The 26,410-nt window shown below is 38.8% G+C and overlaps 3 protein-coding genes across 4 annotated transcripts in view; 1 reads left to right on the plus strand and 2 right to left on the minus strand.

Annotated features, from left to right (window-relative positions):
• Positions 1-448: 448 nt before the first annotated feature.
• On the minus strand, positions 449-3,333 carry cfap20 (cilia and flagella associated protein 20). Its single transcript, XM_044335721.1, has 6 exons — positions 2,925-3,333; positions 1,567-1,646; positions 1,348-1,459; positions 1,059-1,247; positions 805-918; positions 449-627 (listed from the first exon to the last, which is right to left on the minus strand). Exons 1-6 carry the CDS (start codon positions 3,006-3,008, stop codon positions 622-624), a joined length of 585 nt encoding a protein of 194 aa, XP_044191656.1. The 5' UTR covers positions 3,009-3,333; the 3' UTR covers positions 449-621.
• Positions 3,334-10,839: 7,506 nt separating this feature from the next.
• LOC122970415 (G-protein coupled receptor 20) lies at positions 10,840-12,991 on the plus strand. Its single transcript, XM_044336540.1, has 4 exons — positions 10,840-10,934; positions 11,111-11,367; positions 11,480-11,612; positions 12,052-12,991. The coding sequence occupies exons 1-4, from the start codon at positions 10,932-10,934 to the stop codon at positions 12,637-12,639; spliced, it is 981 nt and encodes a 326-aa protein (XP_044192475.1). The 5' UTR covers positions 10,840-10,931; the 3' UTR covers positions 12,640-12,991.
• Positions 12,992-19,478: 6,487 nt separating this feature from the next.
• LOC122969473 (solute carrier family 45 member 4) overlaps positions 19,479-26,410 on the minus strand; it is a 61,158-nt gene continuing 54,226 nt past the window's right edge. For both annotated transcript variants that reach the window (XM_044335158.1, XM_044335160.1), the window contains exons 10-16: positions 25,641-25,802; positions 25,082-25,181; positions 24,854-24,934; positions 24,621-24,751; positions 23,113-23,181; positions 22,843-22,997; positions 19,479-22,754 (exon numbers count right to left, since the gene is read on the minus strand). In XM_044335158.1, the coding sequence (XP_044191093.1) occupies positions 22,574-22,754; positions 22,843-22,997; positions 23,113-23,181; positions 24,621-24,751; positions 24,854-24,934; positions 25,082-25,181; positions 25,641-25,802 (879 nt within the window). In that variant the 3' untranslated portion in view covers positions 19,479-22,573. The remainder of the gene's footprint in view (positions 22,755-22,842; positions 22,998-23,112; positions 23,182-24,620; positions 24,752-24,853; positions 24,935-25,081; positions 25,182-25,640; positions 25,803-26,410) is intronic.

The raw sequence follows: 26,410 nt of genomic DNA on the forward strand, positions 1-26,410 counted from the left end.
TTCATTTTGTGATTAAATGATTATATAATGCAACATGTAAAATGAATGTATAACTCATTTGTTCACATTGCATAAAGAAATTGTGAAGTTAAACAAAGATTATATGTTTTGGGAATGCAAATAATTTTCATAGCCTTTCACTTGAAATTATTTGTGTTGTTTGATAAAGATTGTTTATATTCTACAAACTGACTCCTCTGTCTTTCTTTGTATTTTTAAAAACAAGCAGTGAAACTTCAGTCTATACAAAGTATTGTTTCTTTTTTGCTTTAGTGTTCATAAAAGAAAAGGTCTTCATCAATGTGGACCCCTATATCAGCTTGTAACAAGACCATCATCTTATTGCATCTCTTCATTTTTTTGTTTTAATATTAAAACTTGGATGCCTTTGTGATTAGACTGAAATAATTTCTACTAACAAGCGTGATACTAAAACTGTACAAAAAGATCAGTACATAAAAAACTTTATTGTGCAGAGAGCAACGCAAGACGGCACTCAAAAACTCATAGTTCCAAAATGACAATATTACAAAGTTTTATAGTTCATCATGTCTACACAGAGAAAATCTTACAGCTAAATGTCACATCATGGTCTCGGGGAACAGTGCAGGGGTGGAAGCTCTACTGCTGCAAGACACAAACACACATACAGACAAGTGTTAAAATTCTAAAAGTCCAACTACTTATTTGACTCAAATGTCATTGCAATGATAAAATACTCCGATATCTAACAGTACTGTAATATAATTATCGGGTTATATATACTGTATGACCAAGTAAAGTGTGTGGAGGTGTGTGCCTCACCTTCGCCTTCTGGTTCTGGACAGGCAGGTAGAGTTTAAACTCTGCTGGGAGCTCATCCTCCGAGTACAGTCTGTCTGAGAAATACACCCTCCTTATACGACAGTTCGCATGAATCTGAGAAGAAAAAAGATCAGACATAAGAAAGACAAAGAGAATACAGTCTCAGACATTCACTGTAATGTCTGAGACTGAAATTCTACATTAAAAAAATTGAAAGGGGGCAGTAGTTTCCCCGGCTGTCGCTGCGCGCTAACCTGTACACGCAGTGTCTCGATATAATTGGTTCCATAGGCCCTCCTGGTGAAGTCTGACAGGTTGAACTGAATCTGGTTCCAGCCGTCGTCCAGCCTCATAGGCATGGTGCAGATGAACGGCTTCACCCGCGTCGTGCTCTGATAGTTGCTTGCCCGAAACCGCCGGCGAACGTTCTTATCATCTAACACCTGAGAGTTGTAAAAACGGGAGGAGACGGAGAGAAAGCGTGAGTGATCATGACTCCGAACATTCATGTCCCCAAGACATGGAAGGTGTCTGGATCTGTACCTGGACTTCAAAGGTGAAATACTTCTTGAGGTTCTTGATGATCATGACCAGGAAAGGAAGCCTGATGCCCAGTGTCTTCTTAGGGTCTGCAGGACATGTTATATAGGTGGTACTGTTGGGATGACAGGACATAGGGTTACAGGAGGGAAAGATGAGGTTGACTAATGCTTGAATGTGTTGACCTGAGCTGAAGGATCAGTCAAACAGACACAAACTCACCTGACATTTGACCCCTCTACCTCCAACACCAGCGAGTGTATGTCATTGTCTGTTACTCTCTTGATGTGACCATTTCTCACCTGTGAACCCACAAAAATATAATTTTTCTTAAGTTTTTGTGGAAAAAAAATCAAGCTGTTTTTCACAGCAGCTCCATCACTATCCATGTTAGGGCTGCAACGAATTATTATTTTCATTATGGATTAATTATTTTCTCATTATCACATTTATTCATTAATTGTTTGGTCCATAAAACATCAGAAAATGGTTTTAAAAAATGTTGATCACTGTTTCCCAAAGCCCACGGTGATGTCCTTGAATGTTTTCTTTTATCCAAAACCCCCAAATACCTAGTTTACTATAATAAATGACAAAAGAAACCCAAGCTGGAATCAAGAAATTTCCTTTTTCTCTTAAAAAATAAAAAATAAAAAAATTAATTGATTACAAAGATATTTGAAAATGAATCTTCTGATGATCGACTAATCGTTGCAGCTCTAATTCATGTTGCAGGCGCTTCTCTGTAATTGTGGCAATTTATGCAGGTCAGGACATCCAGAAAAGAGCTACACTGACAAATTGGCTGCGCTGATATATCGGCCCATTTTAGCTAATTGCAGATTTATTAGTATTGGTGAATACGTCAGTAACAAGAAATTGCAGTGCAGAAATGCCAAAGATATGCTCAAGTAAAATGTAGTAAATAATGCAGTAACGTTACATATCCTGGTTACAACTTTAAAAAAAAATCATCCTCAAAAAATGTTAGCTCATGATGTACTTATATCAGATTTTCAACACTCAAATATCAGCATCAGACTCAAAATTCCTGGTGCTGATGTGGGAACCGTCAGTCTAGATGATTATGTCAGTGAATATTGCCAAAACCGCTTTGAACTGTCCTGACCAAATTAAATCGTCCACTGTTATTATTCCTAAGTGTTGCTTAGCAACAGCGCCTTCAGGCCCATCCATGTGTTAACTATTTAAACATTAAATAAAAGCATTACATTAGGATGAATCCTCACTCAATTGCGAACTGTGTGCAGTTTCAAAAATATCAGCAATAAGTTATGAAGACTGTATTGCGTATTAACATAATAAACCCAACAAGGAAGTGTATCTTTACTTTAGCTCTTTGCTGATGCAGATCAGCGCCGTTCACCAAAATGACAAATTTGTTTAAGCGTCATAAGTAGGTAACACAACCTTAGTTACCTTAGTTTAAGCACTGCATTCAAAAGATACTACAAACTCCCAAACGTTAACATTAGCAGAGTTAGTCAGAATTAGCACGACGGCCCAGGGAAGCTAACGTTAGCTTAGGTTCATAGCTTTCATTCTGAATCGCTGCTTACCTTTTTATCCCATATCTGAAGAGGCTTGCTGCCGATGCTATATAAGATAGACAAGAATCCGCTTTGGAATGTGTTTTTAAACATATTCTTTGTGTTTAGTCCTGTGTCTTTTTGCACATGTGTTTGGATCCAGCTAATAAACCTGTTGCGACGTTTGTTTACAGATTTGGTTTCCGTTCCCAACGCTACCGCTTCCGTGTGACACTAAAAAAAAACTCCGTTCCGCCGCCGAAAATTAAAACGTCCCAGTTACATCAATAATCAAACGCACAGCTCGAATCGATTTGAATAGTCGTGTGTTGTGATGTCCCCACACGTCTCTCCTAGGGAGGCGTTAAAAGAAGGAAGAGCAGCGGTCACCTCCTCATTACTTTGCTGTTGCCGGGGAACTGTGTCTGCTGGCGTTGTTCACACCGGTTCCTAAATGTTGACGTAACTTGGTCGCCATGGCAACAAAAAGCTGGAGGGGTCTTTTTCTTGCTGCTCATATCTATCCAAAATGTATCGTTTGGATTCACTGCTCTTAGTTTTATGTAATTAATTTGTTTATTATTTTGACCAAATTTTATACTATACTTAAGCAAAAAGCAAAACTTTTAAGGACTGAATGTCCATATCAAACAATACATTTCTTACATATCTGAATGTACGAACAAAAAAACTGTTAAAACTTATAACTCCTGTAAGCTTTACAAGATATTTATTTAATTATTTCTTTAGTTCTATGTTTATAGACACAAGTACACAAGGTGCTAATTATTTGTAGCCTATACTTGTTTCAATAAAGCTCTTATAATAATAAAAACGCTGGAGGGGTCTTAATGTAGAAATGACATTTATGTTGAAAAATGTATTTGAAATGCTGTGCAGAACTAATTTTCTTTTATGAAAAAATAGATGAGAGGATAATGACATAGGACATTTTTTATTTTAAATCTTCTCAAATCTACAAAATTGTATATCCGTGAATATAAATGGTCGCAAACAAAATTCATCACATACCTGTTCAAATCTGACACAAAAATATGAAATCCATCAGGACTATGGACATCTACAATACCTTGAAAAACAAATTTTAGTTCATATATTCCTTCTCCCCTGTTTCCACATTTTTAAATGTAGACTGTACTAAAATAATGAAGACTGGCATTGATTCAATTGCTTATAATTTATGTAAGCTACATTTCAGTTATATTTTTCAAGTTCAGATTTATTTGACATTTGTGCAGAATAACGCATGTCATCTGTACAATGAAATGCTTAAGATGAGGCTCAGGACAGTGCAAATTACAGGCAAAAGTAATTATACACAGTAACAATAAGGTAAACATGATACCAGAACAAGTATAATATAAACAATAAACATATTAGGTTAACAAAAGACAAGAAAAACTACTAAAGATAAGGAATTAAAGTGAATAAAAAGTATAAATTAATAGATAAATAAAATGTGTTAGAGTAAAAATATTAGTGTGGCATATCAAACAATGATAGTATTAACTCATCAACATAGGAAATTAAAAGATAAGTTCACATTTTTCAAGTCTAACTTATTAAAATACTCACATAACTATGCAGAAAGAGTCACTGTAATCATTTCTCCTCTATTTACTGGCTGTGAAGAAATCTCTTTCTAATACAACTCCAGTGTAACAGACAAGAGATAATGAGGCTTCAGAGGTCTTTTAAGACCTTTTTAAGATGATACCCACTTGATATGTCTAACTCTGACAGCTGAATCCTCATATTTGCTTAAGCTTAACTTTTGTCCCTCAACTCTTACACTTAAGTTCAGAGAAGATCACGTCACAGCCAGTATGGAAAGGACTCTTTAAATACATTTGAGTATATGAGAACACCTCAAACAACCTCAACATATTTAAATATCCTCATACAATAATAGTTAACAGTCTCCAGATATAGATTTCTTACACACAACTCAGAGTGCATAGTAAATATTCAGCACTTCTTTCACTTACTAAATCCCACCAAAGTGTCAAGTGGCACATCCTTCCTTTCTGTCTCCAGCACTTTAAACAAGTCGGGCCAGGATATACAGCTGGGTTGACAAATCAAGGGAAAAACCAACATAAAGTGTCTTAGTAAGGTGTTGGGCCACCATGTAACAGTTTCAATGAGCCTCGGCATTGATTTTACAAGTCTCTGAACTCTACTGGAGGGATGAACACCATTCTTCCAAAAGATATTCCCTCATTTGGTGTTTTGATGGTGGAGAGCGCTATCTAACACGTCAGTCCAAAATCTCCCATAGGTGTTGAACTGGGTTGAGATCTGGTGACTGCAAAGGCCATAGCATATGATTCACATAATTTTCATACTCATCAAACTATTCAGTGACCCTTCATGCCCTATGGATGGGGGCATTGTCAGCCTGGAAGAGACCACTCCCATCGGAATAGAAATGTTTCACCATAGGAGAAAGGTGATCAGAACAACTTTGTATTGATTTGTACTGACTCTTCCCTCTAAGGGGACAAGTGGACCCAAAGCATGCCAGCAAAAAGCCGCCACAGCATAACAGAGCCACTGGATCCGCTCACTGTAGGGGTCAAGCATTCGGGCCTGTACTGTTTCCGTGTATGCTACACATGCACTGGTAAGGGATGACTCATCTGACCATATCACTTTTTTTCCACATCTCTGTAGACCAGTGTCTATGGTTTTTGCACCACCGAACTCTCAAATGTGCATTCATCTTTGTAATGAGGGGTTTATGCACTGCAAACCTACTTTGAATTGCCTTGTTGTTGAAACGTGCTATACAAATAAACTTGCCTTGCCTATAATATTACCCTCTATGTAATTGTCGATGGACTGTTCCTGCTGACAGTCTGATCACGTCCTGCATTGACATTTTCAGTCACTTGAGGAATAGTTGTTCTTCTGTTTTTCCTTGCATATCGCACTAATTTCCGACCCTCTTTATTGATGTCTTTCTCATAGATCTAAATGCAGATGTAACTTTAATCACAGTTCCTATTGAAACACTCGGCTGAGCAGTCTTTGTGACTGAAGCTCTTGCCATCTGTGCCCTAACAATCAACCCTCTTTCAAAGTCACTTTTCCTCTTGCCATCTTGATAATCAGAATAAAATGGGCCTGCTCAGCATTTTTATACATGCCACAGAGCATGATTGGATGTTAACTGCTTAATTGTACTATGCAGTGCATCTGTGTAGAAGCATCTGTATTTGTTATGTTTATCCACTCATTTATTCAGGTTTTTTATCTAGGTTGTCGCCCATCTGTATCTGACAATGATTGCAAATATCTGAACAAGCCAAGAAGCATTCAATCAGACATTAGCCAGGCACGTCTTTGCGCGGTGACATCACCAGCAATGCAACGTAAATTTAATGTCCCCTAACTGAAATAATTCAGGATGCTACAGCAGTTTGTTTGACATGTTGATATGTAGTATACACACACACACACACACATGCACCTGGACATATGATAAAACACACACACACTCTCCAGTTATTTATGTCAGTGTGATTTATGAGCTGCTGCTTCACTCCAAATACTATATCTGCGTTCAAATACATGTAAAAGACTTTGGAATTTTCCTCTACTCCGCCTCTTCATCTCTATTTCTACGAGTTCTTTCTCTCTTTTCCTAGAAGTGTGTGTGTAAATCTTCATGTAACATGTTCACAGGCTGGCAGCTTCGTCAAAACATCTACAGAAAATGTTTATATTTCTTTGTCTGTTTCTCGCTTTATTTCTGCTCCGTCTTCCCTTCCTCTCTCTCCTCCTCTTCTCTAATTGAGTCAGGTATTTACACAGAGACAAACAAGAGGTGGAACAGAATATATGTTTCCCCCACCCCACCCCAAACTCTTTCAGTGTAAGACCACCCCAGAGAAAGCTTTAAATAAACTTTATTGGAAACCCACTTGAATGAAATTGTCTGTTCTGCTCTCTCATTCCCTTTGTCCCACAAAAGTCACTTATATCAGATCCTGTCATTCCCAATCCAACCATCAGTCACCTTCAATGTATATTTCCTATCTTAGTATCTATACCTGCTATTTTTTTTTCTACCCCTATCTGCCATTTTGGACAGTCAGCCCTTTATTCAAGTTCAAGTTCAAGGTTTTTATTTGTCACATACGCATCACAAACATTCTGTAAACGGCAGTGAAATGCTTTCTGTTGTGTCTCAGCCCATTATGTAAGACAATAATATGAAAAAGATGGAATTAATAAAACTTAGATCAGACACAAAATAAATAAATAATAAAAGCAGAAATGAATAAAGGGCACAAAACAAGAAAAAACTTTAAATATCAATTTGAGGTAGTAAGGCCTGAAGTGTTTCAAAGTGTTTCTAAAATGGATACAGATCAAGGTGCATGAATTTGTGCACGTACTGTCATTAAAGAGAGTCTGTGCAAATTGTGCAGATGTCTATTTATCATGTTTATCCTTTATCTTATCTCCCTGTGGACTTGCTTGCCTGTTGCCAACCTTCGCCTCGCCTCAACGACCAAGTAAACTTTGCTTTTAATTTATCTGTCTTGTCAGTGAGTCATGCTTTGGGGTCCAAACCTTTTTTTTTCACTGAGCCAATACATTGCTTGCTGTCCATTTCCTTAATCCCATCCTTTCCAAATCACAATTTGAAATATTCAGTATGAGCAAAAGATATAAAGAGGGAGAGAAGGAATAGGGGGTAAAAATAAGAGAGGAAGAGAATGAGGTGGAAGATGATGAGGATAGAAGAGAAAAAAGAAGAGGTGTTCAGTCAATTTGACCCTGATTTGTGTTCATTCCTACATTGCACCTATGGGTGGGTGACATGAGAAATAGATGAGGAGGAGGTGGACCAGCTGCCTGACTGCTCGTTCCGCCCAGATGGATTCACATCCCAACTCGCTCCTCACCCTCTTCTTCTGTCTTTTAACCAACTACAGAAACATAGAGAAGAAGAAATAAAAGAAGGAGACTTAAAGCAACTCTGTAACTTTAAATAACTTTATATACCTCCAAGAAGTTGAGTGTGAATCTACTGTACGAGGACTTCTTCACTCCTTCTCTCTCTTTACCAGGTAAGTTTTAGGAACGTGCTGTAAATTTTTTGGTGATCATTGTTTGATCTTAGTTTTTTTCAGGGCAGATCAGTTCATAAAATGATGCCTTTTAGTTCACTTTCCACAATAAGCTCTAAAATATATTATAGTATCATTTATTTGATTTGATATGATGTTGATGCAGTGTTCACAAGACTGTATGTGTTGCACCCCAGGGTCCCTCTGAGATAATATTTGAAGGCAAGGAGATTAAAAAGTATTTATTTCACCTTTCTCATCACAGTCAAGCTGCTCTCACCTGTAAGTTTCATGCAGCTCATTAATTTTGGGAACAATATGTGAAAACAGGAGCTTTCATTACACGGAGTGTATCTCACTACTCTGTTTACAGCTGTTGATATTTTCTGATTTAAAGTTCACTGCAGGTTAAAGGGAGCTAGAGGGGTTTTTTTTATTTGATTTGATCCAATCTAACCCTCTGATGTGAATCCAGGCCCCTGGCTATGTTTTATCCAACTGTCTGTATGATGATGAAGAGTGGAAAGACCTTCCTCGGCAGGACATGTTAACAGATTGGAGCTTATCCGTCTCTGGTATTTATAAGGAAAGGAAGACATTTTTTTGGCCAAAACGAGGGGTTCTGTCTAGTAATACTTTTAACAATAAGCTGCAGGAAATCCATTTGGTGTTCTGCCTGAGTTTTTGGTAAGAAAACAATTTGTCCTGCTATGCTTGAAGTGAAAAAAAGGTTTCACTCAGCTGTCAGTCTCATAAAATTTCAAAACCTCCAAATTCAAACAATTCGGAAAAGTCATCATTTCTACAAAATAGCTTTACATTAACACCTTAAATGTGACAAATAAAAAATAGTAATCTAATTATGAAGAGAAAGATTTTTAAATTTCTCTTTTCATAATAGAACATTTACATTTTCATTGACATGAAGGTTAACTGTGGTAACAATAAAACTTTTAAACAAACAATTAAACTTTTATTTTAAGTGTTATGTACTTTATGTACTTTATGCACTTGGTGACTTTCCTCACCCTCTCCATTGTTGTCTTACACACACTTAACACAAGACACACCCTCCATTTTTAATTCCACTGGAAAAGCATCAAAGTTCATACCTGACCTGGAAAATAGTAGTTGGAGAACAATCAGAACAATCAAACTAGTATTTCTGTGTCTAAAGATGAACTTTCATGCTCAACTTTTCAGTCAATATGGGCAAGAAGTCCTAAAAGTGCTGTGAAATCATAACAGGAACAACTCCATCTCCATGGCAACCGAGAAAAATCCATCTGTTGATGAACATGATAAGTTTTGGCTAAGCTCTACAGAAAAAGCTAGTAAGTGGCCCTTGAGTTGGCATTGCTTTGTCCAACTACTGTATAACTTATTTGGACATTACATCTTGAAAGTTACAGTTCTCCTCACAACATGTAATGCAAACCAGTGTCCTTTCAAAAAATTTGGTCTATTTTTACCGTTTCAGTTACCTGAAACCTCTTGTAATAGAACATCTCCGCACCTTGAGGGTTTTAAAGCCTCACCTCCTTTAAACAGGATGTGTCACATTCATCAAATTTATGTGACTCCTTCAAGGTACTGTATGTCCCGTGTTCGACACAACATGTGTCAACGGTGTGTTAAACAGCAGCACGCGGTGACATGGTTCATATTAATACACCATGTTTAAACAAACGCACAAGGTCACGTACTTAACTTTGTTGAAAGTGTCACATCCTTCTAGAGAGCGTATGAAGATGGATTCGGTCAGCTCTACAGTACAAGTAGGTTGTTTATAAAACGAGGATTTCTAAAGTCTCTCTTTCTCTGGATTAACTCCTGCTGATGTTGGCCACTTTTCATCCCTAGAGGTCATTAGTCTTTCTTTTAGTTGGAGTTAGTTGGAGCACACACCATCACTTTAGACTTGAGCTGTCTATGTCTATTTATCTGAAGATGACTCCAGGGTAACTAGAAATATCACCTCGCAGTCGTATGCCTCCAGCAACCAGTCAGGTTGCAGTTTACATACATGTCTGCGCAGACTTTTTTCTTATTTGTAGTGAGGACTTTGAAGGAATTTAATAAAACGTATTAAGTGTATTTCCTCGTATGTGTTCACATGCTTGGCCAATAAAGTTGATTCTGATTGAACACAAAGTTGAAGCCATGACAGTAAACACAGCTTCAGATGTGGATGTTGCTGCAAAAAAACTACAAATTCTAAAAACGTGGATTCTTCACACACATCTTCAACCCGGCAGCACAGAAAATCTAAACAATCACCATAGTTTCAAGGTGGAGACCCAAGATTAGTGTCACCAATACGTATCCAACCAAATGTGAAATATGGTCACAATCTGCCTTTCTGTTTCTGAGTTATGGTGTTCATTACAGGCCAGACAAATGTTTATGCAGAACATTATGATGTCACAGTGAAGCTGACCTTTGACCTTTTGGATATAAAATGATATTATGGTGTTGTCTATTTCTATAAAGCTGCAAAGTAAAGTCATAGTATTTACAGTTTTTATGTGATAAAAACAGCATCTTTCAAAGTATTCTGATGATGTTGGCGTGTATTTCTGCCTGTGTCTTTTTTGACACTATTACTGCGGGGCACCAAAGACACAAGGTGTCCAGTGCTACACACAGGGGCTTTAATGTTGCACTATTTTCCACAAGATTAAAATCTTTTGTTTTGTCACTTCTTTACTTCTCCTGCCACTCAGAGGCTGACCAGTCCCTCATTCGTCTTTCTCAACCAATGGAGACCCTTCTCACCAACATCACTTCTGCTGCCACTGAGCCCCTTGTGACCCCTGACCCCACTAATTGCAGCACTTGGGACGAGCGGTGGGGGGGGCCGTACCTGCACAGGTTAGCCCACCTTGATGTGCAGCTGTACCAAGACTTCTATGCTGTCTGGGTCTCTCTCATGGTAAGATAAAAAATGCAAAAACATTTTTTCCTCTCCCCGAAACAAAATAGGATTGTTCTTGTTAAGATTGTTGAACTAAATTGTTTATCAAAAGTAAATAACTTGAGTAATTTGTCTACATGTAAACCAAATAACCAATAAACCAAAGTGAAAAGCTGGTTCCTCCCCTGCTGCAGGTGTTTAACTGTCTGATGCTGGTGGTTGGCGTGGTCCTCAACAGTCTGGCTCTCTACATCTTCTGCGGGGCCTCCACCCACCCATCAGCCTCTGTGGTTTACACCATAAACCTGGCTGTAGCTGACCTGCTGGTGGCGCTGTCACTGCCTGCCCGCATCGCCTTATACCACAGTGGAGGGAGCTGCGTGGCCTGCTCCTACGTTCACACCTTCAGCTACTTTGTCAACATGTACTGTAGCATACTCTTCCTGACCAGGTAGGCGGGTCACTCCTGCGTCATTCAACATTTTATGTGATTATGACATGATCAGTACTTATTTTACTCTTCTTCCTTCATTCCCCGCCACCCCATCCTCCCCTTCTCTCAGTATCTGTATAGACCGGTACATGGCTGTCGTCCATGCATCCAGTACTCTCCATAGATGGAGGACTGCAGGGGCAGCCAAGTGTGTCAGTGCCATGGTGTGGCTAATTGCAGTTGTTGTAACCTACTCTTTCCAGGTAAAGACACATGCAACACAACACATACAAATAAATCATTGCATGTTGCATGTTTGAGCCTACAAGGAGTCTTGAGATAAATCTGAGGGGTTACATGATTATTTAATGAATGAGAAAGAAAAATGTGTATGTTACAAAGAATATTGTTTATTTTTTGTGACATTTCTCTTTAATTTCTTGACTTTTTTACTTGTGAAGTAGAGGCTAACTTTCCATTTTCAGGCCTCTAAAGATTCCTCAGGACAAATCATTATTTAACCTGTGATGAAGGTCATAAGTAGACATTGCTTCATTTTAAAGGGTCACAAGAAATAAAAGGATGGAGGTTGAATCCTTGTGGTTATAAGAAAAATAGACTTGTGAAAATGTTGAGTAGGCTATGATGACTTTAAAGGAGAGGAATTACTCTTAGACTTGATTTGTTGGCATCTCTCTCCAGACCACAGCGTTGGAGTTCAGTTCTTCCTGCGTTCTCCTCCCTGCCCTCTTTTACCTCACCATCCTGGAGTTCCTGCTCCCCCTGCTGGCCGTGGTGGGTTTCACCCTGCGCGTCGCCTGTTTTCTCTCCTCCAGCCACGGCCTGGTGCCCCAGCAGAGCAGGGCGAGGAGGGCTCGTGCCGTCCGGCTGCTGGCCACTGTCTTGGTGGTCTTCACGATCTGTTTTACGCCGTTCCACATCCGGCAGGTGTTGGTTTACTTTCGGGTCAAAGTTGGAGAGGAGGGGCTAGGGCAGGGGGCGGGGCATGTGCTAGCCTATCACATCACAGTGACCCTGAGCAGCCTGAACAGCTGCCTGGATCCAGTGGTTTACTGTTTCGTGACGGACAGCTTCAAGCGGGTGTGGAGGACGAGGAGGATGGGAGCAAGGGAGGGGGACGGGGAGGTGGGCCATACAAGTGGAGGGGATGTGGAGAGGAATTCAATTAACAAATATTCAGGAACAGCACTGGCGATAGCTCACAGCTTGGCCACATTCACCCTCACCAATGCGCTCACCTCTGCAGCTGACACAGAGCAGACTGCTTAGACAGGTGACCCCCACTCGGCACCAGAGGATGAAACAGAACAGACAGAAGGACAGAAAGACTCACACAGAGTGATGGATGGGCAGGAGCTGGCCAAGAACATCATAAATTATCAACCAAAAAAACAGAAACACTGCAGATTTCTCCTCAAAATTAACAAAATAAATCACTTTAAAGGATGAAAAACCCTTCAGTTGCTGCCTCCCTCTAGCCAACCTTCATCTCTCCGTGTCCTTGACCTTATTTGGATGTTGTCCAGAGACCCATGAGAACAAACACTGGATCACAAAGGGATGGTTTTGCTGTGAAACTGGTGAAGCTGTACTGTCTGAGAGATTATGTGTTTTAAAGGGTGATGATGAAAACATGCAGTGTTCAAAAGTATTGAAAGATCTTCAGTTACATTGAGTAGTTCAGTCAGCCAACTCACCTTTAATTTAAATAATATGTGAATATTGACTATATATATGTACATCATTTATATTTAGCGTACAGGAAGCACCAAGCTCAACTCAGCACAACAAAGAGTGAGGAGAAATGTTAATAACTTAGTCTACCACCATCATGAAGGCAGTGGCGGACTTCCACTGGCTGCCTGAACCAGCTTGTAGGCTTTTTTTCTCTATTTGATATATTTTAAAACATATTTTAATCTGTGAAAATATGAGAGATTTTTACGAAAATGAAAAAGCTGCAAACATCCTGCAAAATCCAAAGTGGCATTTAGAGTTTTAACAGTATATGGTGGCAAAATTATGATGTATTCAGTCTATGTTTGACCATTACTGCTGTTTAAAAACTAAGTGGAGGTTAGAAACATTCAGAAAAGATTATTTTAGCAGAGTGACCGTGCAGAATGACACACAGAGAGACGCTGAGAGCAAAACAAGGGGTTGGAGTCTTGAATCAACACACTAAATGAGCTAGAAGCAAACCTCTTTTCACAAGTATAAACACCTGTAACAGTTAGTCTTACAAGTATATAGTGCAGCTCTTTTTTTAATGGCTTTGTTTATCATTTTACAAGTGTCTAAATGGACGGGTGACGCCAGCGCCATACAGAAACCTTACATCTCTAAAACACTGAAAAAGAAAAAAAATCACATCTTTATTTCCAACACATACCAGTTTTGATTTCACTGACTTTTTATAGGACACGATCAGTAGTGTGTGTCAGGAGAGATTTATTCAGACATGTACAGTATAAATACATTCAAGTGCTTAAAGTAGACTTCCTTGTGTGCTTTTTTTAAAGTTAAAGGTAACTGTGCTCTTTTATTATTTTTCCATTTACTTAACTTTGGATAGGAGGAGAGATGTTTGATTTAAGAAAAATCTGACTACACAAACACTGGTACATGCACAGTATGTGAGGTTTTAATGGGATTAACTGTCTTTCACAGTTTTTATCTCTAATTTTATCTCTTCACCATATGGAGGAAATATTTTGTTTGTTTGCCAACTACTGTATAAGCTCAACAATGCTTGTTCTAAGCTTAGCATTTCCTCGTGTTTTCCCTTGAGTTTATGTTGTTACTGATGATATTTTGATGATATTTGATGTGACGATGTTCCTGATGTTTACATTGTAAATCGATGTAATCAATGTAAATCAATGTATTCTCATTCTTTGTAGTAGTTCAAATGGGGGTGATGTTGTTTCTGTAGCAGCTGATGTAGAGCTTTAACAAAGCAAAGCTTTTATATATTAGTAGTCATCATAGGATTCAAAGACACAAACCTTTGCTGCTTTCGGATTAAGTGTCACTCTCAAATAGTTAAAGTCTCTCTCCACTCAAAAATGTTTTTTGCTTATTATTACTTCAGTTCAGGAGTTTAACTGTGCAGAGTTTGACATCAGGAAGCTGTTTTCCTATTCATCTGCTGAAGGGGGAAATTGTCTCCATGTTCACTGAAAATCGGCGTTTAAGAGGTAGGCCTGCGATCATGATTTGTGACATCCCAACCAGTTTGGAAGCTAAATGTGGTCTAAAATACAACTTACACACATGTGATGTGGGAACGTGAAGCCTCCAGTGCACATACACTGAGAATTGACTTCTCAGTGAAGTAGGAGACATCTTGTGTCCAGCAGTTTAACTTTTGAAATGAACAATGTTTGTGTATTCACTGATTCCTCTTCAATACTTCAATGAGTGAGTAGGAGGAGATGTAATTTTAAGGATTTTAATGAGATAATTTTTTTTTTTGGAAAACCCATATTAGACACATATTATTATTCCTAGAGGAAAATATCTTACAAAATGTCTGGAGGGCATATTTAAACTATGAATGATTGCATCACACTGCATCACAGCCAGTTAGAAATCAGATCTACAGAGTCAGTTTGATTTGTTCCACCAGAGGACAGTGTTGGAACAGGTTGGATCATACTGGTGTTCTTATATACAATGAACTGCAACAGTGAATGTAATGAAAACAGGCTGTGTTAATAAACCATATGTATAGCTATTATAGATGGATCATTGACTGTCCACACACTGAAGAGCTGCTTTTATCCAGTTATAATCTCTGTGTATGCGTGTGTGTCATTATCTGTGATCATCTAAAGCGGCATGTAAACAAGTTTCCATCTGGTAACTGCTTACTGCAAATACACAGACACTCTGCTTTCTAAATGGTCCCACAAGACAGTTAACTAATATGTGCTGGACCGTCTTTGAATATAAGAAAATCTCCTTTCTTAGAAAAGAAAAACCCTCCTTTCTTCTTAGAATCTCCTTAATTAGAATAATTTCTACTTCATGTGGCAACATTTCTGGAGGATTACTGTCTGCTTGTATGTTTTTCATGATGAACTCCAAATAATAAACGTATTTTCTCCCAAAACGAAATAGCAAACTTTGAAATAGAAATTGTCCTCTGATTCTTAAAACTTAAACAGGTTAGTTGATTAGTTTCCAACCAAAACATTTCCCTGAAAATTTCCACCCCATGTATTACAGTGCACATTTGTGTGGAAAGGGTTTGCTCTTAAAAGGTTTTCTTTTTACTAATTACAAATTACAAATTAGAGAGGAGCAGGTCAGAGTCATTACATTGAGGGGTATTTCCCTTTAATCCCTCCAGAGGGGCAGCAGGTTACTACAGTTCACTTAACAACCTCTGTATAGGTACATCACACACACACACACACACACACACACACACACACACACACACACACACACACACACACACACACACACACACACCATCAGCTGGTCCTGCTGTCACATGATGACTCTAGGTTAGAAACACACACACACACACACACAGGGTCACTGTCCCTCTCTTTTTCCATGAAGAGAAACAAGAGAAGGAACTTGAAACTGTGTGTGTGTGTGTGTGTGTGTGTGTGCATAAGAGAGAAATTAGATTCTGCAGGACGCAGCAGACAAAGTTTTCTGATCTTCCTCTCCTCTCTCTGCGGTCTTACCACAAAGCATCATGAGTAAAGATGTTTTGTGCAGAAAAAAATGTTGAAGTAGTCCAAAAAACTGCAGACCAGCATGTTACTTCATCAGTATCAAATTTCCCCTCAAGGGACAAGTAAGATCTGAACTGAGCCGAGTTGTCATGTTTCATAGTTTCACACTTTCATATTTAAACTGTCTTTAGATATGAATTTATACAGAAACTTAAAAGCTGCAGTATAGAACAACAGGAATCTACTGTTTTAACATTTTACCTTCTTTTATGCGTTATTAAAATCTGCAGCTGGTTCCCTGGTCAGTTATTTACCAAAATTAGGTTTTTATCATTTTTCAAAAACACTCCTTTAAAAATAAGAATTTGGGCAAACAGTGGTTAAAAGCAATAGCTCTTATTTTAGTTTGCTTGTAAATAAGAATTCATATTTTAAGGTTTTAAAAAAAGTATTCAGTCTCTCATATGCAGTAAGGTGCTCTTGAACTTAAAACAGGTCACAGAAGAGAAAACGTTCATCGGGCCCAATGAAGATCCTGTGAGGTGGAAAACATTACACTTGACTCAATAAAAGCTTTTAATATTATTTTTTTCTCCTTGCTATGTCTAAGAATGCCTGAAGAATGTTCTCTTAAATTTGTAAATCCTGCACATAGTTAACATGCAATAATAATACTGAATGAAATTTACTTCATGTGTTTGCTCACAAGATGTGTATTTGTGGACATTTACTGTTATTCACTGTTCTTCTATCTTCCCTGGAATAAGATGTTCGTAACAAGGGAATATTACTGATTCACAGGTGGAGGCGAAACTTTCCCTAAACAAAATGATATCCTTCTTAATCTTCTAATACTGTATGTGAATTAAATCTAAATTTTGTTCTAGACATTTAAATAAATCTTGTACAGTGATAATCAGCTTAGCTGCCTATTAGCAATATCCACAGTTCCTCTGGTGAAATCTTTCATCTACTGTATCTAAATTAGTAAAACGGAGCAATCCCATGTACACATTTAAGGAACTTTCTACTTTAGATTACATGTGTATTTATTGGATGAAACTGCATATTTACTGTAATTTCTTTGGTGGTGTTTGGTCTTCTAAAATAAATGCATTTGATCAATTGTGCTAGTTTCTGGATATTATGTTGATTTATTGCAATTTCCAATAAGTCATAATCAGTCAGAATGTGTATTTAAGGTGATTCTAATATTATTTCACAACACAATAACCTTGATTGAACAAGATTTGAGTTTCTACATCACACCTTGAATTTGTTCTCCTAATTAAGAAACTCGCCTGATGAAGTAAACACGAAACTTGCAGAAAATGTTTCAATAAATACAGTTTGAAGTTTGAGTTTTGGATATTTTTTTTTTAGGCATCTGTTAAGCCCTTTCTTCATTTTTGAATCTTTTCATATTGTTTCCTGTTGTACACATTTACCTTTTGAGTAATAAAAAAGTTGAACAAATAAGAAGCGGAGTCAGTTGTTTTGCCTCTGAACAGATTTTAAAGGTGCGTTCCATACAGTGTTCATCCAGAGTCCTACATATGAAGGCTCAAGCATATTTACAGAACATAAAGATATATACAGTCTTTATATAGAAAACAAAACTACTAACAAAAATAATCATCTTTTTTATAGCAGCAAAAAAGAGGAAACTAAAAGAGAAATATGTATATTTACATCTTTTTTTTTTCAAATAACAAGGCATATTATATAGTACACTGCACATACTTGCTTTCCCATTCTTTAAGTATTCTTGATTTAATCTCTGTTAAGATCAAAGTATATAGGCATCTTTCTCCTCCGTCATTAACACACAGTTTACTAGAGGCAGAGCCACACACTCATACACACAGAGTTCGGCCACCACGCTGCTGCCACTGACAGCTGCTGGCTGGAAATATGAAACAGCATCACCACATCGCCACATTCATTCAATGCTCAGCTGGCACGGGAGCACCAGGTAGGACGGTGGAGCCAACATGGCTGCCACTGAAAAGTGCAAAGACCAACTCTTATGTGTGGCTCTGCCTAGAATTCAGAGTTGAACATATACAAAAAAAAAAAAAAAAAAGACATTTTCTAGTTGAGTTAAAACATCTGAACAGAGACGATAAAGACTCGTAAAATAACCTCCGGGTATTGCAGCCATCGATTCCAGAGTAAAGTGTAAACCAGGTGATTGCAAAGAGCAGAGAACATGAACCAAAAACAAACACTGAGATGACATTTTTTTAAACACACTCTTGCCTTTTGCTTTTACATGTGAGCAGCTGTGAACCTACACACACACACACACACATTTACACATGACTGCTCACACACACACATTCCAGTCCGCTTCTTAAACATCGTCCGTAACAGCAAATAGAATAATTTTCTCTTTTGGAAACTAAGTGAAAAGTGTCCTTTATAGACAAGAAAGCTCAAAAAAATAAATATCCACAGTTATTTTTTTTATCCTTTTGTGAGACAGTTCTATTGTTTTTGTTTTTTTCTTGACTTATTATGTGCAAGATTTGTGCAATGTCAGAACCCCCCCCTCTCCGCCCCCCTCCCCTCCCTCTGGCTTGTCGAACATCAAAACAAAAAGGATTTCAGCTGAAATCGCTTCACATTCATGGACTTTTAACATTTAAGTCACCAGTTGGAATCAAAAGTAAGAACTCAATCTCCCAGCAGGCCAAGCGAGAGGCCCAACGTGCTGTCTGAACATTCCAGAGTCTACGGTAAAAGGCTTGGGACATTAAGAACGAAACCTCCAAAAGAAAATCAAAGATTTCCCCACTGCATTGGAACAGAAAACACTCAAGCTGCACTTCAAGTATTCACGGCCCGGAGTTTCTCGCCTACACTTTTAACAAGGAGTGTCGCCCAGGGTGATGCACATCTACGTCTTTTAAACATTTCAACACCTCCCATCCACGTGTGTTGAAAAGCAGCAAGATGTGTGTTGTCCGAAACTTTACTCATAAATGTGCAAAAAAGTTTTTAAAAAGTCACATGCTTGTTAAGAGCGTACTGACCCAGACCAAGCACAATGCTTCAGCTTAAAGAGTACATGTTGGGTTTTTTTTTGTTGTTGTTGTTGTTTTGTTTTGTTTTTTTACACATTTAAGTTTCACACAAATGACACAAACACCCAGCCATGCATTAGAAAACACATCCCTGACCTATTAGGACAATAAAGAAAAGAGCTCGAGTGATTTGTACAGAGTCATACTTTGGTGTTTCACACATGCATATCGCTGTTGTTGCATGCAAACCTTCCAAACCCAAAGTTGATATATATTTTTAAATTGTCATGTTTGTCCTTAAACTGAAGTTGTGTCCGTTTATTTATCCAGAAAATGTTTATTGCCCAAGTGGTTACAGAGGCCGTTCAAAACTCTTCATCAGAGCAGTCTGAGCGTCTGTGTGTTTTGTCACTATCCCATCCCTGCTTTTTTTTTTTTTTTTTGTCCCATCACCACAGTTAGAGTAGGATCAACCCAGGAAGGAAAATACTCTTCTCTACTCTGCTCTGCTCTGGGACTGAATGTACCTGAAATGATGGAAGGAATCTAAATTGTTTAAAAAAGGATTCAACTCTGCACCGACCCCTCACCCAAGTGAAAAAACAACCACATCATCAGTGAGTGAATTCTCTTCTAAAACCCAAAATAATATTTAAAATAAGCTTTTCCTCTAAATGTTTTAATACACACTCAAATAAAATGCTCTTTCATTAGGAAATGAATCCACTGCAATTTACATTTCAATTCCTTTTCAATTTGCATTGAAAGGAAACTGACCCAAATCAACGGCCTTCACTCTGACATGTGCAGGGAAAAAAAACCCCAACCACCTCAAACAAACCCTGCTCTGCCCTCTCAAAACCTCACACAGTCCTTTTTCCCCGGCTGATTAACAGAGGCCCATATTGCAACAACTGACCTGATTTGTCAGAAAACAAACAACCACAATAAAAATCTTTCATTTTGCCTTTTGTAACTTCAAGTTTGTTTTTACGCGTCCAGCATCGTCAGCAAAGGAAACATTCAAAAAGATTAAGATTATTGAACCTTTATCGGCTACACTCAAAAACAAAAGTTATTAATAAGAGATTAGTATTAATTTGTACAACTTGCATGTATCCCATCTGTGTTTATAATCAACTTTTTTTTTGTAATAGACTTATTAGCCTCATCACTGGCACGCAACACTGCGTACAGATGTTAACAGAGTTGAAGTAAAGCTAAAGTCAACAGTTTTACTTCCTCATACTGCCTTCAGCAAACAACAACAAGATGCAGCCATTTTCTATCTATGAGGGCAGCAAGAGAAGCATCGCCCACATACAATTTCATGCAACTAACTGAGGCTGTTGGTTTCAAGAAATAATGATTTCTCCGTTAGTGCAAGCTGGGGTTTTTTTTGTTTTTTTGTTGTTTTTTTAGGAGGCAAAGTTGGATTTTGCCAACTCGGCTGTCAATAAAGTTCTAGCTTTCAAAACTGGCTATTTTGCTTTACTGTATAAATGTTTTTCTGGGTCTGCAGGAGCTGCTGAAAATGTTTAAACCTGCCTCATTTGTCTTATTTTGGATCTATCTTAAGTTAAGACATGCATTTCCCAATTAGTAACAATTCAAATCTTTCTTAACATTTAATGGAACAGTTCAACATTTTGGGAAAATATGCTTCTTCGTCAATAAATGTGTCGAACTCTTTAAGGTAGACACATTTCTCCAGTCCTCCCTTAATCTTGTGCCACACACATTAGTAATTAACATCTATAATGCTCTCTCTACTGATTGTATTTGGCCCAGTTCAGTGGAACCAACACACCTACACCAGAAGCGTAAATCCTCTATCGAGGTTCAAACAACAAACCTAACTTACTACAGGCTACTAATTCTCCAAACTAACAGGATTTATTTTACCTCTCTTACATCACTTGCACATTAACTGCATTTTTTTTTCCAAAATTATCCATGATACGTTCTAATATTTCCCATTTCAGACTCTGTTCATTTCTGGTACAGTTGAACAGAAAGAGTGTCAGGAATCCCCGTCCTGCTGGCGTCCTAAGACGGACGAATCCAACACCCCCAAATGTCTCAGAGAGGATTTCAAACACTTTTCAAACTGAACACAATTTACCAGTTCTCTCAAAAACGGCTCAGCTAATGTGCAGTTAGTGACAAAAGTTGTGCTAGCACTTCCTAAAAACAAACAAAAAAAAGCAACAAAGACAGAGAAAGAGAACAACTCCACATCTGTCTTCTCTTCTCCTCTGCTGTTTGGTTTGTCTCTTCTCTTCTCCTCTAACATGCAGCATGTAGGTTAGTCTGATTATTCAAAACAAACAGAAACATATGTCTCTTTAAAACATTACTCTGGGTCCTCAATGAATCATGAAAATAATATTTGGGATAGTAATGCCCTGTATACTGCACATATTGCATCTATGCTCTATCTGTCCTGGAATTTCACTCAATACACATCTGGATTGTTGTTTCTGTTTCTTTTACTGTCAATATACAGGCAACTTTATGCTCATGCTCTACATTTTGGAGCAGAGTCTTAAATATGGTTGTCTTTGCCCTGGAATGAAGGCTAAATTTAAGATTTAAGCACTCCTGCCACATGGAGGAGGGCAAAAACAAAACACTCACAATCAATTTGGGGGCTCAAACTCAATAATTTCTCCCCAGGAACCAGGCTTCGGGCTCTTGGTTTCAGAAATGCCACTTCCGAAAGTCTCTAGAGTCTTAAAGCTACTGTCGCAGAGTGCTGTTAAAGAGCGTGGTTGAGTTTATTTTGGTGAGCGCGGGTGCCTCCGCCGGAGACGCCAAGTCAGCAGACGCACACTCTCTCGTCGATCGGCTTCCGCATCAGGAAGCAAAGATTCAATCCACAGCGAGGAAGAACGATTTTCAGCATTTTTTTTTTTTCAAATGATTGCAGCTTCGAGGACTAATGTTCATTAACAACGTTCATTGGATTGTGTTGACCCCGGATGAAGAGGTGTGTGCGTATGTGAGGGTTTGTATGAATGTACAGTATGTATGTAAGTGAGTCCCCTGAAGTTTCCTGTCCAGGCAGCTGCTCGGTAGCACCTCCTAGAGCCCCTGAGAGACAGAGACAACCTCTCCTTTAAACCATGACCTGTGAATTTCTCACTGTTAGATGATCGTGACAGATCAATCAATTGTCCGTGAGGGCTAAGTGGAAGGAATTTCGGTGAAGGCTGAGATGGCACAAGGACCAGAATGCTTTTTTTTTTTAGGTTAAATTGGTCCCATTGCAGATTGAGTTGTTTTTTTCAGCAAATTACAGCACACCAAATTAGAGAAAAGCCCAAACAGACACCAAGCCGCCCTCCTCTCTCCTCTTCAGCACGATGAAGACATCCTGAAGTCTTTTCCGACAGCGATGGATAGAAAAGTGACTTAATTTGTTTTCTGCTATAACCTGTAGCTTCCTCCTGTCTGTCGACTCTGACCGACCAATCACAGAGCGGACTCATTCTCCGTGTGACAGGAAGTGGTCGTGGTGGTGGCCTTGCCCTCCTTGTTGAGTTTCAGGAAGCTGGGTTTCTCCTTCACCACGGTAACAGCCACTTCGTTGCCACTAGGATTTTCCAGGGTCGTCAAAGCCCGTTTCTCTGAAGCTTTGGCCGAGACCCCTTCCCTGTCGATCACAATTAAAACCGCAACTGTTAGGACGACATTTTTTGGCTCGGTAATGGCAAAATATTTGAAACAGGTGGTTTTCTCACCCGGTGTTTGGAGTGGGGTAAATGACCAGGAAGCAGGCGGTGAAGAATCCAAGGAGGGAGCCACCAGAGGCCACCATGGGAATGACACGGACGCTGCCGACTGCTTCCACTACAGCACCCAGAGCTGAGGCCGCCAAAATCTGACTGATGTACACCTGCAACATTACATGTGGATTATATTAAAACACAATTGTCTCAGTATAATATAAATACAATATATTAGACTCAATTAAATACTTTTGGTACTGTAAAGACAATGTGAAGACGCACTTGGCAGGATAAGATGGCACAGTCGATGCCAAAGCCTCTCCGGGAGTTACCAGGACTGTGCTGGATGTACTGCAGGAAGCAAAGAAAGTTACAGTTATAGTCAGTAGTCCTAAATAAATAAGTAAAATGCTCTGTGTGCATTTCTATCAGTTAATGAATGCCACTGAAATCTAAATATTCAAAAAAAAAAAAAAGTTTCTGATATACAGTATTACAGACTGTTGCAACACAGAAACACATAAGAGAATTGATCATTTTTATTCATCGTAAATAATCCTTATGTCGCTTTTTTAACTGACATCTCTGACTTGAAACACATCCAAATTAACAAGTTGCAATAATTCATCTTTAGCTTGACAGCAATTTAAAAAAAAACAACAAAAAAAACACAGTGAATCCAGAGGATTACAAAGAGAACAAAGATAAAAATTAGTTTGCTTGAAGATAAACTTTTAAAGAATAAGTCTCACTTTATTCCACATTTTTCTTAGTGTCAACAAGGAAATGTAAATCAGGCCGCAAATACATAAACTTAGCACAAAAAGTAAGGAAATTTGTGTTTGGTAGATTATTTCTTTGTTGTAACAATGCTTCTTGGAAATAAATCTTATACTGTTAGAAAGTCTGTTTATTTCCCTTTTAAATGGTGCAACATTTGTAAGGAACATGCATTTGTGGGATGAGCAGCAGAGCTGAGTATGTGGGTTACGCCCATGAAAAATATGCCAAATCTCCTCTGCCAATGCCAAACAGCTTATTCTGCCATTGACTCTTGTTTGGTGTTTAGTGGATTGGATGATTGAAGTTTGAAGACACAAGACATATTGGCAATTTACCAATTTATTCATTTAACAAACAGGAGCCTCAGTAGCGTATGGAAGAACCATACACAGCCACAACAGCCTGGCACCTCCTCCTCATGCTGGTCACCAGCCCGGTCACACTCTGCTGTGGGATGGCATCCCATTCTTCAACCAGCATTTGTCGCAAGTCAGCCAATGTGGTTTTGTTGGTCACTCTGGCACGAACAGCACGCCCAAGCTGATCCCACAAGTGTTCAATGGGGTTGAGGTCAGGACTGCTGGCAGGCCATTCCATCCTCTCCACTCCCAAATTCTGGAGGTGGTCTCTGATAAACCCCACCATCCGACAAATGCTTGTTGAAGGATTGAATGCCATCCCACAGCAGCGTGTGACCAGGCTGGGCATTCTCCAAATCACACACTGGCCAAAATATTCACTCCTCACGCCTAAACCTAACCGTAGAAGGCAAGGAGTACTAGCCCATCAGAGGCAGAGTAGGGCAGGTCTTCGCAGAATGCGGGTGGGGAAAAAAAAAAGGTGGCCAACTCGTAGTTTGGTAAAAGCTTTTCACCTAAAGTTCAGACATTTGTGCCTCATCTGAATGAGGACAATCATGTTTATACATTAAATGTGCCAAAAGGCATATTTACATCTTCAGTCTCTGAGCCAGTTGATGTTACACATTAATTTGAATATTTCTGTACCTCTTTCATTTCGTGATATTGTCCTAGCAGAGCGTAAGGACAGTAGGAGATACTCATGGAGATGATGCCCATACTGCTAATCATCACCATGGAAACGTAAACATTAGGGAAGATCGCCATGACAGCCGTTCCTATGGAGGGAAAAAAGAAAGAGAGATAGCAATTCAAGAGTTTCTTGTTAGCGTAGCTTATAGCTTAAAGCCTAAAGGAGTCTTATTCTACTCTTTTCATACCTATGGAGAATCCAAGTGTTCCCAAGATGTAGATGACCTTGATGCTCAGGTCAAAGTTATCCAGGTATTTCTGAAGGATAGCTGGATAAAATAATGAAGTGAAAAGAGGAGAGAAAGAGAGAGTAGTTGATTGTTTGATGGAGAATTTAATGTCAAGATGTGTTAAACAGCCACATTCGAGCGATCTGGCGCATTTACGTTTCTGTGTGTGTGAGTGTGTGTTGTCACCTGAGCATGTAGCAGCAGTCATGGCATATATAACCAGTCCCCAACATCCCATTTGAACTCCTCTGTGATAATTTTCCAGCGCAGTAGAGTTAAGAGGAGCCTGCGAGAAAAGGTACAGGTTTAGTTTTTATTAGAGCTGTGAACGCGAAAAATAACGGTTCAGATGGATCCTGCTGTAGAGAATTTGACATGATAGACAGTATATAACATATGAGAATACCAGAATATGAGATAAAGTCTTAAGGAAAAATTTTGTGGCACCTTTGAGATTATTTGGGATTTTTCTGACATAGAAGTGGATTTACAAATGCTTGATTGTTATCAAAATGTCTGATAAACTCTAAATGGCTTTTAATTTATTTGGAACCATTTTCTATTACTTCAGATATTAGAGATTAAGTAACAATGCAGAGTACATGTTTTCAGGTCAAATAATGAATCACTTCACTTTGTTTTTCTATTGTTCTTTTTCTTAGATTTCAGCAGTCATGCTAGTGAAGCAATTAAATTTCAGGGTAATGTAGGGATTATATCTGTTATATATGTTCTTTGCTCTTACAGTAGGATCTCCATGGTAGATGACTTGTCCCATGAAGTCTGTGAAGAAGAGGGCCTCAGCGATGATGGAGAACCAGGTGAGCAGGTGACAAACGCACAGCCGCAGCAGCTCCGGAGGCATCTTCAGCATGGAGAGCCACAGCAGCCGCACAGTGGTCTCCACCTGACGAGAGGAGGAGGAGAATTAATGAAACATCACACAAAATACTACAGAAAAGATACGCTTCACAGTGGAGGGAAATGACAGTGTTAGCTTGTTGCCATGGTTACAGGTACAAGCACAAAAACCTTGAATTTCCTGACAAAACATAAGTCTGTTGCTTGGATTCCTCAAATGTATTATTATTTATTTATTTATTTGTCAGAATGTGAAAAACAAAAATGTTCCAGTTTAGGCTAATTTAAACTGAATCAAACTGCAGTCTGATGTCCATTTTGTTCTGTGCAATGTGTCAAGTTAGTGGTTAGTACTGATGCTATCATTAGATAGTAATAAATGTATATATATGCATCCATCCATTTTCTGCTGCTTATCTGGGACCGGTTCGCAGTGAAAACCAGACATCTTTCACCCGGGCAACAACCTCCAGCTCCTCCTGGGGGATCCCAAGGCATTCCCAGGTCCCTCCAGCATGTTCCGGGTCTGCCCCAGGGTCTCCTACCAGTTGGACATGCCTAGAGCACCTCCAGAGGGAGGCGTCCAGGAGGCATCCTAACTAGGTGCCCAAATCACCTCAGCTGGCTCCTTTCGATGCAAAGGAGCAGCTATAT

Source organism: Thunnus albacares, chromosome 19 (assembly GCF_914725855.1).
Source record: "Thunnus albacares chromosome 19, fThuAlb1.1, whole genome shotgun sequence".
Lineage (NCBI taxonomy): Eukaryota > Metazoa > Chordata > Actinopteri > Scombriformes > Scombridae > Thunnus > Thunnus albacares.